The 13,419-nt window shown below is 44.1% G+C and overlaps 1 protein-coding gene across 24 annotated transcripts in view; it reads right to left on the reverse strand.

Moving 5' to 3' along the window:
* Positions 1-13,419, reverse strand: part of MACF1 (microtubule actin crosslinking factor 1) — a 339,001-nt gene that overhangs the window by 171,393 nt on the left and 154,189 nt on the right. For 3 of the 24 annotated variants that reach the window (XM_043878600.1, XM_043878601.1, XM_043878599.1), the window contains exon 1: positions 6,089-7,200. The exons of 14 other annotated variants lie outside the window; for them this stretch is intronic. In XM_043878600.1, the coding sequence (XP_043734535.1) occupies positions 6,089-7,072 (984 nt within the window). In that variant the 5' untranslated portion in view covers positions 7,073-7,200. Of the gene's footprint in view, positions 1-6,088; positions 7,202-13,419 lie in introns of those variants that run through there. 7 more of the 24 variants (XM_043878604.1, XM_043878603.1, XM_043878605.1 and 4 more) reach the window with 5 other exon arrangements.

The raw sequence follows: 13,419 nt of genomic DNA on the forward strand, positions 1-13,419 counted from the left end.
AAAATTACAGGCTAACATCCCTGACGAACAGAGATCCAAAAATCCTCAAAATAATACTAGCAAACCAAATTCAACAATACATTAAAAGGATCATATACCATGATCAAGTAGGATATATTCCAGGTATGCAAGGATAGTTCAACATCCATAAATCAGTCAATGTTATATACCACACATTAACAAAAGGAAGAACAAAAGTCATATCATCTCAACAGATGCATAAAAATCACTTGACAAAATTCAATAACATTTATGATAAAAATTCTCAACAAAGCAGGTATAGAGGAAAGGTATTTCACCATAATGTTAGCCAGAGCTAACATTATACTTGATGATGAAAAGATGAAAGCCCTTCCTCTAATATCAGGAACAAGACAAGGATGTCTACTCTCACCACTTTATTCAGCATAATGCTGAAAGTCCTAGCCAGAGCTATTAGGCAAGGAAAAGAAATAAAAGGCATCCAAATTGGAAAGGAAGACATAAAAATGCCACAATTTGCAGATGACAGGATATTATATATAGAAAATCCTAAGGACTCCTAAAGACATCAAAAAACTATCGGAATAAACAAATTCAGTAATTTGCAGAATACAAAATCAATATACAAAAATCTGTTGCATTTTTATACATTAGTAACAAACAATCAGAAAGAGAATTAAGAAAACAATACCATTTACAACTGCATCAAAAAGAATAAAATGTCTAGGAATAAATTCAACCAAAAAGGTGAAAGACCTGTATATTGAAAACTATAAGACATAAATGAAATAAATTTCAACACAAATAAATGGAAAGAAATTCTGTGCTCACAAACTGGAAGAATCAATACTGTTAGAATGTCCATACTACTCAAAGCAACTTACAAATTCAAAACAATCTCTATAAAAATTCCAATGGCATTTTTCAATTAGAACAAATAATCCTAAAATGTGTATGGAAATACACACACACACACACACACACACACACACACACACACACTGATTAACCAAAGCAATCTGGAGGCATCACGCTCCCCAATTTCCAACAACATTACAAAGATTAAAATAGTATGGTATTTGGCATAAAAATAGACATATAAATAAATGAAACAGAAGATAAAGCCCAGAAACAAACCCATGCATATGCAGTCAATTAATTTACAAAAAAAAAAGGAGCCAAAAATGCACAATGGGGAAAGGAGAATCTCTTCAATAAATGATGTTGGGAAAACAACAGCCACATGCAAAAGAATAAAACTCAACCACTATCTTACACCATATCTCCAAATTAACTCAAAGTGGATTAAAGACTTGACCATAAGACCTAAAATCATAAAACTCCTAGAAGAAAACACAGAAACTCATCCTTTTATGTGGACTCTAAAAAGAAATGATACAGATGAATTTACAAAACAGAGACTCACAGACTTAGAGAACAAAGTTAAGGTTGCTTGTGGGAAAGAATAGTTAGGCAGTTTGGGATGGACATGTATACTCGGCTACTATTTAACATGGATAACCAACAAGGACCTACTGTATGGCACATGCAACTCTGCGCAATACTATGTGACAGGTGGATGGGAGGGGCGTTTGGGGAGAATGGATACCTGTATATGTATAGCTGAGTCCCTTCCCTGTTCACCTGAGTCTATCACAACATTGCTCATCGGCTGTACCCCAATACAAAACAAGAAGTTAAAAAAAGGAAAGAAAACAAGTAGCAAGCTCCTTGATATAGATCTGGGCAATGATGTATTTAATCTGACGCCAAAAGCAAAACAACAACACACACACATAAAACATCAACAACAGACACACACAAAGCTTCTACAAAGCAAAGGAAACCACCAACAAAATGAAAAGGCAACCCACTGAATGGGAGGAAATACTTGCTAATCATACATCTGATAAGAAGTTAACATCTAAAATACATAAAGAATTTACACAACTCAACAGCAAAAACATAAACAATCCCATTTAAAAGTGGGCAGATCAGAACACACATTTTTTCCAAAAAGTCACACAGATGGTCAACAGGTATATCAAAAGACGCTCAACATCACTTTTGGTACTTATCCAAAGAAAATGAAAATACTAACTTGAAAAAATATATGCACCTTCAGTGCAGCTTTATTTACAATAAGTAAGATTTGGAAACAACTGAAATGTCCATCAATGGATGAACAGATAATGGAATTGTGGCATATATACTCAATGGAATATTATTCAGCCATTAAAAAGAATGAAATCCTGTCATCTGCAACAACATCATTGGATCTCGAGGGTATTATGCTAAGTGAAATAAATCAAGACAGAGAAAGACAATACTGTATGATCCTTCTTACACATGAAAAGCTTGGAGAAAAAAAAAAGGTTTATAGATACAGAGAAGAAATTGGTGGTTCCCAGAGGTGTGTGGGATGATATTTTTTTAAAAAGATAATAAACTCATTACATGTTAATATAAATAACATAATTTGACAAAAATAATTTTCCAAAACAAATTAGTGAAAAGAACAGTGAAAAACAAGTCAAAACTCAGAAAAAATGTTACATTTGAATTGGAAAATACCAAATATATATTAAAAAAAGAATATTGTGAATTCCCATGTACCAATCACCCAGTTCCAACCATATCAACTCATAGCTAATCTTGCTTCATCTACACTCCACCCACTTCACTCCTCCCCTATTATTGTAAAGCAAATTCCACACTCTCATTTCCTCCAAAAATATTTCAGTATGCATCTCTAAAAAGATTCTTCTTTTGTTAACATAGCCACAACACCACTGTTATACCTGAAAAATAATCATTATTCTTTGGTAGTATTTTTAATTAAGTAAAATTATTTAAAAGAAAAAAACTCCTTTCTTAAATAAAGGTTCTAACTGTAACTTTAACTGCTACATTCCTCCAATAGTACCATCTGGTGAATTTTGCTTTCTTCTTGTAATACAAAGTCAGTATTAGTAAAAACAACTTTCCCTGTAACTCAAGAGGAGAAATGGGAAGGGGATACTTATAACTGAAAAGGCTTAGCCCAGAAAATAATATACCAACTGATTTCTTTCTCATCATGTCTAGCCCCAGTGTTTTCTGACTATTCACCCAACATCTAAGGGTTTGTGGCAAGGGCGATGGTATTCGGCCAAATTCTTCATTCAACAGAAGCCACTAACCACGGCCGGGAGACTGGCAGTGCAGCCAAGGGAGAAAAGAAAGGGATTTTCAACAATTTCCCTTGTTCCATTAAGCCAGGTATTACAGCTATCGATGGCAGCTGGGAGCAGGGAGTCCTCCTGAGAGATGGATTGGACCAGCAAAGGCCTTTGTCTGACATCAAAGTACAATCGCTGTTAACTCGCTCCCACCCAGCTCCAAATCCAAGTCTACTACTTATCATTCTGAAAACCATTTTTGTCCCCTGCCGCTGTCTTCCTATTTCTGTTGTTAACTGTTTCCTGTCAAGAGAAGAATCAGCTCGACCAGGTGGACAAAAAACCAGACCATTTGTCTTCTATCACCCAGAGCCGGCACTCAGCAGGCATCAGTTCCCATTTCTCTCTGTCCTGGAAAGAAGCAAACCCACCGCCACGTTTCTGTGTGGGCAGAGCCTGGCCCCACTCCCGTCACCATGCCCTGGAGTCATCAACGGGAGAGACAATGTGGCCTGAGTTATGTCAAGGACAGACACCGCTCTGGAGCGCAAAGTTTTCTGTTTTCTACCCGGACATGTTAAAGACAAGACAAAACAGGAACCAACCAGCCAGCCAACCATCACCTCTGTTGGAGAGCCTGCTGTCCCCTCTGTAGGAAGAAGCTGGTGTGTGACCAGCAGCAGCTGCTCTCCTGACCCCGCGTCCTCCCAGGGCCCTCGCATTCCAGTCAGATGCTCTCGCCCTGAGGCTCAACCCACATTTCCCAGGAGATCTGCAGTCTCAGAACACCCTCCCCTTCCTCTCCTGCTGTCGCCGACCCAGGCCTTGTGAGCAGCCTGCCACGCAGGGCGCAGCTCCCCGAAGACAAGACCTTCAGAGACCAAGGAGGGTTCCAGGCCCCCGTGAACTTAAGGACCTTCATCCTTAAGGGATAAGGGACACATCTTGAGAAGTCACTTCTTATCTATCTGTCATACAGGATGGTCATACAGTCCGTGGTCCCTGCATCACCAGATGGACACAGAACCTCAAAGCCGTGCCAGCCTTCTGAGCTGACTCCAGGTCACCTAGTTTTTCTTCCTAGGCTGTAACTGTGTAGTCCGGTTGTGCCTGCTCTCGGGGAAGCTGGGACGGGATGTAGAGCTTGACTGCCCAGAAAGTACCACACACCAGTACGATTCTCATACTGAACAGCCCAAGAGTCACACTGCTGTTGATTCGGTCAAACTACAGATCACGGTCCAGAGGTTTCTTCTACCAATCTCTTCTTGGAGTCTCCTCACAGAGTTGTCCAGAGCCTTCCTGCTCCAAAAGTACCACAGTCACCTACAGGACATTATCTTGAACTGATTTCCACTAAATGTGAGCTCCTTCATATTTTATATTCCAAAGTTTCTGAAAACCTCACACTTAATTCTAAGCATGTATCCTAAATCATCACGATGCCTCCACAACTTCAGGAATATCAAAAGAGCGATCAGTTCAGTCACTGGTTCTGCCGCAATTACTCTACATCCCTTCTGTACCAAGGTAAAAGCCGACTTTGACGTTTCCTCTTATCCAGTGAAACTCAGATACACCCCACCCCAGCAGCCTCACTGCCTCCCTCCCCACCTTAACACACACACACACATTTTTATATGAAAAGCCCAAGGATGCCTCTTGCCCAACCACGTAATAAATACTTTTCAATGACCATTTTTTCCTCCAACTATTCAGTCTCCAAACTCTATAATAACAAAGGGCACTGAAATGGGCCTATCCATGGGGGAAATTCATTACCCAAATAGGCATTTTAACCACAGGTCACCTTAAATTTGCATCTCTCCCCAGCGTCCTGCTGTTGGTGAGAAGTAGGGCACCAGCAGGTGGGACCCTGTCTGCTCTGCAGGCACCAGGGCAGCTGCCCACAGCCCAACACAGAAAATGCCCTGCTCCATCTTCTACCTCTGGCCCCCTAAAGCTTTTTCCTTCTGCTGCAGAGACCGATACGCTAACAAAAGTTCTTCAGTCACTGACGATTATAACTTCAGCCACCTACACGTTCACCCCGTACGTGCCAGACGAAACCCTGTACCACCTGGGGTTCTCTCTCCTGTGTTCAGAGCTCTTAAATTCTCACTTGCTCCTTGACTCCTAAAAGCATCACAGCACCCACCACCTATCACTACCACCACCTCCACTTATGTCTGAACATGTATCTCACAAACAAAAACATGTTAGGGACATAAACAAGTCTGATCAGAAAACAGACTGTTTCTAGCCTTGAACCTTCAGACTGCTCTAACCCCCTCTACCTGTCCCCTCAAGCTCTGGACTAATCTCCAGATAAACCTATGTCCCTCTCCTCCAGTGCTGGAATTAGGAACCAGCGGAGGACTAGCCACTCCACCTCGGGAATGGGTGTTGTCGTTAGCAGTGTCCCCTCGGGAGAAGGATTACATCAGCTCCAGGAAGGACACCACTCTCCAGGGAGAAGAGCAGTCACACTCACACAGAAGACAGTGCCTCCCCCTGACCCCTTCCACCTCACTTCAAAGAGTCAGCCAGCCTCCCCGTCACCTCTGTGTACACAACTTCCTACAGCAGGGAGGCTGATAAACAGACCTGCTGAGAGTGAAGTATTACCTAGCACTGCACCTTGAGAGATAACCCCACCGGATAGCTCGAGCAATTATGCGGCATGATTACCCAGAGTCGGAGTCCCCAGAGACAAGAAGTCGGTTCGAGCACCAAGGGGCAGACCTGAAATAGATTCTGCTTGCCAAGCGCAGCAGGGGCTAACTCCCGGTATCCGACTGGCAGGTAAAGTGTAAGAAGCGCTCCTCACTGCTCGCCGCGCTCCACTTCTGTAGGTTTGAGGCCAGTAATGCAAACCGCCGCTTGACTATCCCTTAAGCATGCCCACCCGTCAACTCTAGACCCCATAAGGGGGTGTGGCTTGCCTCCAAAGAAAGGGTGCCATCCTCTTCTGAGAAGGACGTGGAGCTCTTTTCAGGCTCCGGGTCTTTAGGCTGGATTCCACGTGAGTGGGGCCCGTCGCTGCCATAGCCGGAGGAGGACGGCAAGATGCTCACAGTCCGGCCACTGATGGATACGTCACTCTGAGAAGCAGGCAGTCTGGGCACCTGGGGGGGCACTCGACCCACAGGAGCAGGCTCTGTGCGGCTCTGGCCTCTCGGCTGGTCTGGCAGTGATGAAGGAGCGGAGTATTCCACAGTCCAGGGACCTGTCTGAGGGGCACTTAAGATGCCCTTGGTTCCTCCGCCAACACTCCAGCCTGCAGAAAGACTGTCTGTGTCGGTGGGGCGGTCTGTTCTGGGGGACGCATTGCCCCTGATTCCCAGCGGAGCAGCTCCTTCCTCTGCCGCAGCCCCCCTGTGCAAAGGCAGCAGCACAGCCCTGCAGCTGCAGGAGGCTGTCCTCGGAAATCCCACCAGTTGGCTCACTGACTTCTTGCAGTTCCTTTCTGCCGGGTTGTCCAGCAGGTGAGCGATGACAGTCGTTCCCTCTTCCAGGGAATCCCAGGCCCCTCCGGCAACTGATGACTCATTCTCCAACAAAAGCTGGGCGGTCTGGATCTCCCCCTGGAACCTCTCCTTCACCTGAACGATCATGCCCTGGGCTCCCACCCCTGAGCTGGGGGCCGAGTCCCCGGGCAGTAAGACGTCCAGGGGTGGTGGTGGCTCGGCCCCTCCCACTCCTTCCCCCTTCTGGAGACTCACTGTTAACTTCGTCAGGGTTCCCGTCTCTTCGAGGGCTCCAGTTCCCTGCGCGGGTTCTTCCTCACAGGGTGCCGCTGGAGTAGGGGTTTTCTTCCCCTTCCACTTCCTTTTGAACCGAACCCTTTTCTTAGGAGATATGGGAGCCTTCTCGGGAACGGCTATTGAATCTTTCGGCTCCTTAACGCAGCCCAGCGAATTTCCCATTGCTTTCCTCTCTTAATCTCTGCAAAAACGCAGCTAAGCCAGTCCTGGGATCCCAGAAAAATCCCAACCTCGGCTTCATCGGATTAGATGTACATTTAAAAACATGCACTATGCCGGCAACCCCTCCAATTCTTCCTCCCTCCCTCCCCGCCTCTCTCTGTCTCTTCCAGCCGCTGCCGATTCAGACAGCCATCTTACAGGCTCAGAGCTGCAACAAGACAAATTCAAAGCATCTCACTGCAGTTCAGAAATCACTTGACCTAAAAGCAGACAGAAACCGGATTGGCTACAGCTTCCTCTCTCCAAATATGAGGTAATTGGAGCACGGCCCTCAGAAACACAAACAGAAAGCAAAAAGGAGCTAGAAACCAGGGGAGGGGAGGAATTAGGGAGGGCGGGAAGGAGGGAGGGAATGTAAGAGTAAATGGAAAAGGGAGGGGGAAAGAAGAGAGGCCCTGGGAGAAGGTAACGTGAAGGAAGGAGGAGGAGAAAGAGGGGAAAAGCGAACCAGCCTCTGGTACCAACCAGGAAGGGAAGGGCCAGGAAGAGCCAGGGCCGAGCACTATAGCCCCCAAACTGTGAAGGGAGCTAGATTTCAGCAGCTGCACTGAGATGTCCAAAAGAAAACATCTAACAGGATTAACATATTCTCAATTTTTTCAGGTCAAGAAACAATAAAATGATAACCTAGAGACCAGAGCCTAATCTTCATAGTTACAAAAAGAAACACACGCTTTAAAGATCTAGACTTTGGCAGCATTTCTTTCCCTCCTTTTCAGAGAGAGAGAGAGACAGACATCTGTTAATTCTGCTGGCCGATGACACACAGAGGGAACACCCGGAAATCAGTTTTGAGTACAGTATTACGGATGTTGGGTAAAAAGGATACCACATACAAATACAACAGAGAAGCAGTGTTTCTGTTGAACAATACTTGACACGAATGTTCAACTGTAATTACTGCTGCTGCTGACAGCTAATGCAGTTTTAGCATTTTGTCATGTACCACGCCCTGTGCTAAGCTATGGATTATCTCATTCAATTCCCACAGTAACCAAATGAAGTCAAAACTATCATTTTACACTTTACAGGTAAAGAAACTAAGGGTCAAGAAAAATGGATTTATTTGCTCAAGGCTACAGTCAGAACATGGATGCCTGTTTAAGACTTTGAACTTGAACCCCAAGTTACACTGCTTTCTACTTGCAGTGGTGATGCAAGTCTGTATTCACTTAAGTAAAACAGGAAGATACTCCACTGTTTGAATTGGCAACTAGACTCACAAAGACCAAGAACTCAAATGAAAAGATAACTCTTGCTATTTGGAGTGAGAGAGGAAGTTGCTAAGATGAGGCCCAGATGGTTTTTACTCAAATTGCAGCAGGGCAGGAAGTCTGAATTAAGGGCCTGAAGAGTTGGATTCAAAACTACCCTGTTGTGCCAGTGGGGTTTGCCCACCTCCTTTTTTTTTTTTTTTTTTTTTAAAGTATACGCGTGACAGATGAGATAACAGCACAGTCCAAAGGGCTCCAAATGGAGTGGAAGGACAGAGGCTACATGTGTTTTCTCCCAGTTGAAGTTACTTGTTTCATACCAGTAGGATCCAGACCATTCTGCAGAGAGAAATAGCTGGCCTGGCTATAAGTAAGCCTACCCACCTCTCCTGGAGACCTGAAAAATGCCCATCACGAAGGAAAGCATGAGAAGCCCTGAAGTCACAGCTCCTACACAGTGCTTGAGACCTGACTGATGCCCAAGTGCCTGACCACTGCAGGAGGTGTTCCTTCTCCCTTCTCCCCTAGGCCTTTCCCAAGGCCAACTGCGAAGTTGCAGCACCATCTTATGGCCATGATAAACCACAGTTAAGAAATAGGATCAGGAGGTTAGCAGGGGAGAGAAACTCAATCAGACTCCAGGAAATCACCTAATCAGCAAAAACTCTGAAATTACAATATAACTCTCCAGGCAGGCACCAGACCTTCACTCCTCCAATACAGTGCTGGAAGGACTTAACAGATGCACACCCCAAGGCCCAAGTTTAAATTCTGTTCTTATTCAGTACAGTTCAGCCGCTCAGTCGTGTCCAACTCTTTGCGACGAGATGGACTGCAGCATGCCAGGCCTCCCTGTCCATCAACTCCCGGAGTTTACTCAAAAACTCATGTCCATCGAATTGGTGATGCCATACAACCATCTCATCCTCTGTCGTCCCCTTTTCCTCCCACCTTCAGTCTTTCCCAGCATCAGGGTCTTTTCAAATGAGTCAGTTCTTAACATCAGGTGGCCAAAGTATTGGAGTTTCAGCTTCAGCATCAGTCCTTCCAATGAATATTCAGGACTGATTTCCTTTAGGATGGACTGGTTGGATCTCCTTGCTGTCCAAGTCTTCCTCAACACCACAGTTTAAAAGCATCAATTCTTCGGTGCTCAGCTTTCTTTATAGCCCAACTCTCACATCGATACATGACTACTGGAAAAACCATAGTTTTGACTAGACAGACCTTTGTTGGTAAAGTCTCTGCTTTTTAATATGCTATCTAGGTTGGTCATAACTTTTCTTTCAAGGAGTAAGCGTCTTCTAATTTCATGACTGTAGTGACCATCTGCAGTGATTTTGGAGCCCAAAACAATAAAGTCTGTCACTGTTTCCACTGTTTCCCATCTCTTTGCCATGAAGTGATGGGACCAGATGCCATGATCTTAGTTTTCTGAATGTTGAGTTTTAAGCCAACTTTTCCCCTCTCCTCTTTCACTTTCATCAAGAGGCTCTTTAGTTCTTCTTTGCTTTCCACCATAAGTGTGGTGGCATCTGCATATCTGAGGTTACTGATATTTCTCTCAGCAACCTTGATTGCAGCTTGTGCTGCATCCAGTCCAGTATTTCTCATGATGTACTCTGCTATAAGTTAAATAAGCAGGGTGACAATATACAGCCTTGAGATACTCCTTTCCCAATTTAGAATCAGTCTGTTGTTCCATGTCCAGTTCTAACTGTTGCTTCTTGACCTGCATACAGGTTTCTCAGGAGGCAGGTCAGGTGGTCTGGTAGTCCCATCTCTTTAAGAATTTTCCAGTTTCTTGTGATCCCCAGTCAAAGGCTTTGGCATGGTCAATAAAACAGAAGTAGATGTTTTTCTGGAACTCTCTCACTTTTTCAATGATCCAATGGATGTTGGCAATTTGATCTCTGGTTCCTCTGCCTTATCTGAATCCAGCTTGAACATCTGGAAGTTCACAGTTCACATAGTGTTGAAGCCTGGCTTGGAGAATTCTGAGCATTACTTTACTAGCGTGTAAGATGAGGGCAATTGTGCAGTAGTTTGGGCATTCTTTGGGATTGGAATGAAAACTGACCTTTTCCAGGCCTGTGGCCACTGCTGAGGTTTCCAAATTTGCTGGCATATTGAGTGCAGCACTTTCACAACATCACCTTTTAGAATTGAAATAGCTCAACTGGAATTGCATCACCTCCACTAGCTTTGTTCGTAGTCATGCTTCCTAAGGCCCACTTGACTTCACATTCCAGGATGTCTGGCTCTAGGTGAGTGATCACACCATCGTGGTTATCAGGGTCATGAAGATCTTTTTTGTATAGTTCTTCTGAGTATTCTTCCCACCTCTTCTTAATATCTTCTGCTTCTGTTAGGTCCATACCATTTCTGTCCTTTATTGAGCCCATCTTTGCATGAAATGTTCCCTTGGTATCTCCAATTTTTTGGAAGAGATCTCTAGTCTTTTTGATTCTATTGTTTTCCTCTATTTCTTTGCATTGATCGCTGAGGAAGGCTTTCTTATCTCTCCTTGCTGTTCTTTAGAACTCTGCATTCAAATAGGTACATCTTTCCTTTTCTCCTTTGTCTTTCATGTCTCTTCTTTTCACAACTATTTGTAAGGCCTCTTCAGACAATCATTTTACCTTTTTGCATTTCTTTTTCTTGGGGGTGGTCTTGATCCCTGCCTCCTGTACAATGTCACAAACCTCCATCCATGGTTCTTCAGGCACTCTATCAGATCTAGTCCCTTAAATCTATTTGTCACTTTCACTGTATAATGGTAAGGGATTTGATTTAGGTCATACCTGAATGGTCTAGTGGTTTTCTCTACTTTCTGCAATTTAAGTCTGAGCCACAGCCACAGTCAGCTCCCAGTCGTGTTTTTGCTGACTGTACAGAGCTTCTTCATCTTTGGCTGCAAAGAATATAATCAGTCTGATTTTAGTACTGACCATCTCATGATGTCCATGTGTAGGGTCTTCTCTTGTGTTGTTGGTAGAGGGTGTTTGCCATGACCAGTACATTCCCTTGGCAAAACTCTATTAGCCTTTGCCCTGCTTCATTCTGTACTCCAAGGTCAAATTTGCCTGTTGCTCCAGGTATTTCTTGACTTCCACTTTTGCATTCCAGTCCCCTATAATTTCATTATAGGACATCTTTTTTGGGTGTTAGTTCTAGAAGGTCTTGTAGGTCTTCATAGAACCGTTCAACTTCAGCTTCTTCAACATTACTGGTTGGTGCATAGACTTGGATTACTGTGATATTGGATGGTTTGCCTTGGAAATGAACAGAGATCAATCTGTCATTTTTGAGATTGCATCCTAATACTGCATTTCCGACTCATTTGTTGACTATGATAGCTACCCCATTTCTTCTAAGGGATTCTTGCCCACAGTAGTAGATAAAATGGTCATTTGAGTTAAATTCACCCATTCCAGTCCATTTTAGTTCGCTGATTCCTAAAATGTTGATATTGACTCTTGCCATCTCCTGTTTGACCACTTTCAATTTGCCTTGATTCATGGACCTAACATTCCAGGTTCCTGTGCAATATTGCTCTTTACAGCATCAGACTTTACTTCCATCACCAGTCACATCCACAACTGGGTGTTGTTTTTTGCTTTGGCTCCATCTCTTCATTCTTTTTGGAGTTATTTTTCCACTGATCTCCAGTAGCATCTTGGGCACCTACCAACCTTGGGAATTCATCTTTCAGTGTCCTATCTTTTTGCCTTTTCATACTGTTCATGGGGTTCTCATGGCAAGAATACTGAAGTGGTTTGCCATTCCCTTCTCCAGTGGACCATGTGTTGTCAGAACTCTCCACCATGACCCAACCATCGTGGGTGGCTCTACACAGCATGGTTCATAGTTTCATTGAATTAGACAAGGCTGTGGTCCATGTGATCAGTATGATTAGTTTTCTGTGACTGTGGTTTTCATTCTGTCTGCCCTCTGATGGAGAAGGATAAGAGGCTTATGAAAGCTTCCTGATGGGAGAGACTGAGGAGGAAACTGGGCCTTGTTCTGTTCCTGAAGTACAAGCAAACTGGGCCTTGATCGTTCCTGAAAACGATCAACTCGGGGCAAGAAACGGCCTTCGGCTGTGACTGCTACCACAGGTTAAGTTGAGCAGATGACTTCTAGGAGCCTTTTCCTCCTTAAACTTCTGAACATGTTGGACAAATCAGGCTTTCATTTCCTTCTACTCCAGAGGAAAACTGGTCCAGGAAAGGAGTGGAGAGTTCAGCAAGGTAATGCTAACTCTCTTCAGTCGTGTCTGACTCTTTGTGACCCCATGGATTGTAGCCTGCCAGGCTCCTCTGTCCATGGGATTTCCAGGCATGAATACTGGAATAGGTTGCCATTTCCTTCTCGAGGGAATGTTCCTGACCCAGGGATTGAGCCAGCATCTCTTACCTCTCCTGCCTGCATTAGAAGGCAGGCTCAGTAGCTAAGTAACTGGCTAAGTGATTCAGTCTCTTTACGGGTAAAATGTGGACACTGGCACCCACTTAATGGGGTTAAGAGAGGGTTCATGGATGCTGTCTATACAGTGCTTGGCTCCATACCTGGTCTACTGTAAATCCCTGTTCTCCCCATTTATTACTGGAACTCAGAGATATGAGGCACCCCACCACTGCCAGGGCCCTGATACGCTCTTTTTCTTGATGAGGCTCTGACGAAAGTAGCTGTGTTCCAAGGTCCAAAGTTCAGGTGCCTGCTTTTCTCCACAGGGCCTCTGCCTCCCCTATTACCCCAAGTAAGTTAACTCTGATCACAAGGACGTTCCCCTGGACCATCCTCTCATCAAACCTGAGCTCTTAACACATGCCCGGCTGTCTTCGCAGAAAGCAGACTTCTAGTGTCCTGCTGCTTTTCACATCTTCTCCTATGGCTTTTTCTAGTTAATTGTTTACTGCCCACAGGTCTCCAATAGAGACAGGGGGTATGAAAGACTCCAGCACTCATTCATTCATTCCACAAATAAGAAAAATTGCCTCATCTATATGCCAAGCACTAAGTGCCATAAAGTTAAAAAAATGTAAACCTTGAATCTGCCTGGCTAAGACC

Source organism: Cervus elaphus, chromosome 20 (genome assembly GCF_910594005.1).
Source record: "Cervus elaphus chromosome 20, mCerEla1.1, whole genome shotgun sequence".
NCBI lineage: Eukaryota > Metazoa > Chordata > Mammalia > Artiodactyla > Cervidae > Cervus > Cervus elaphus.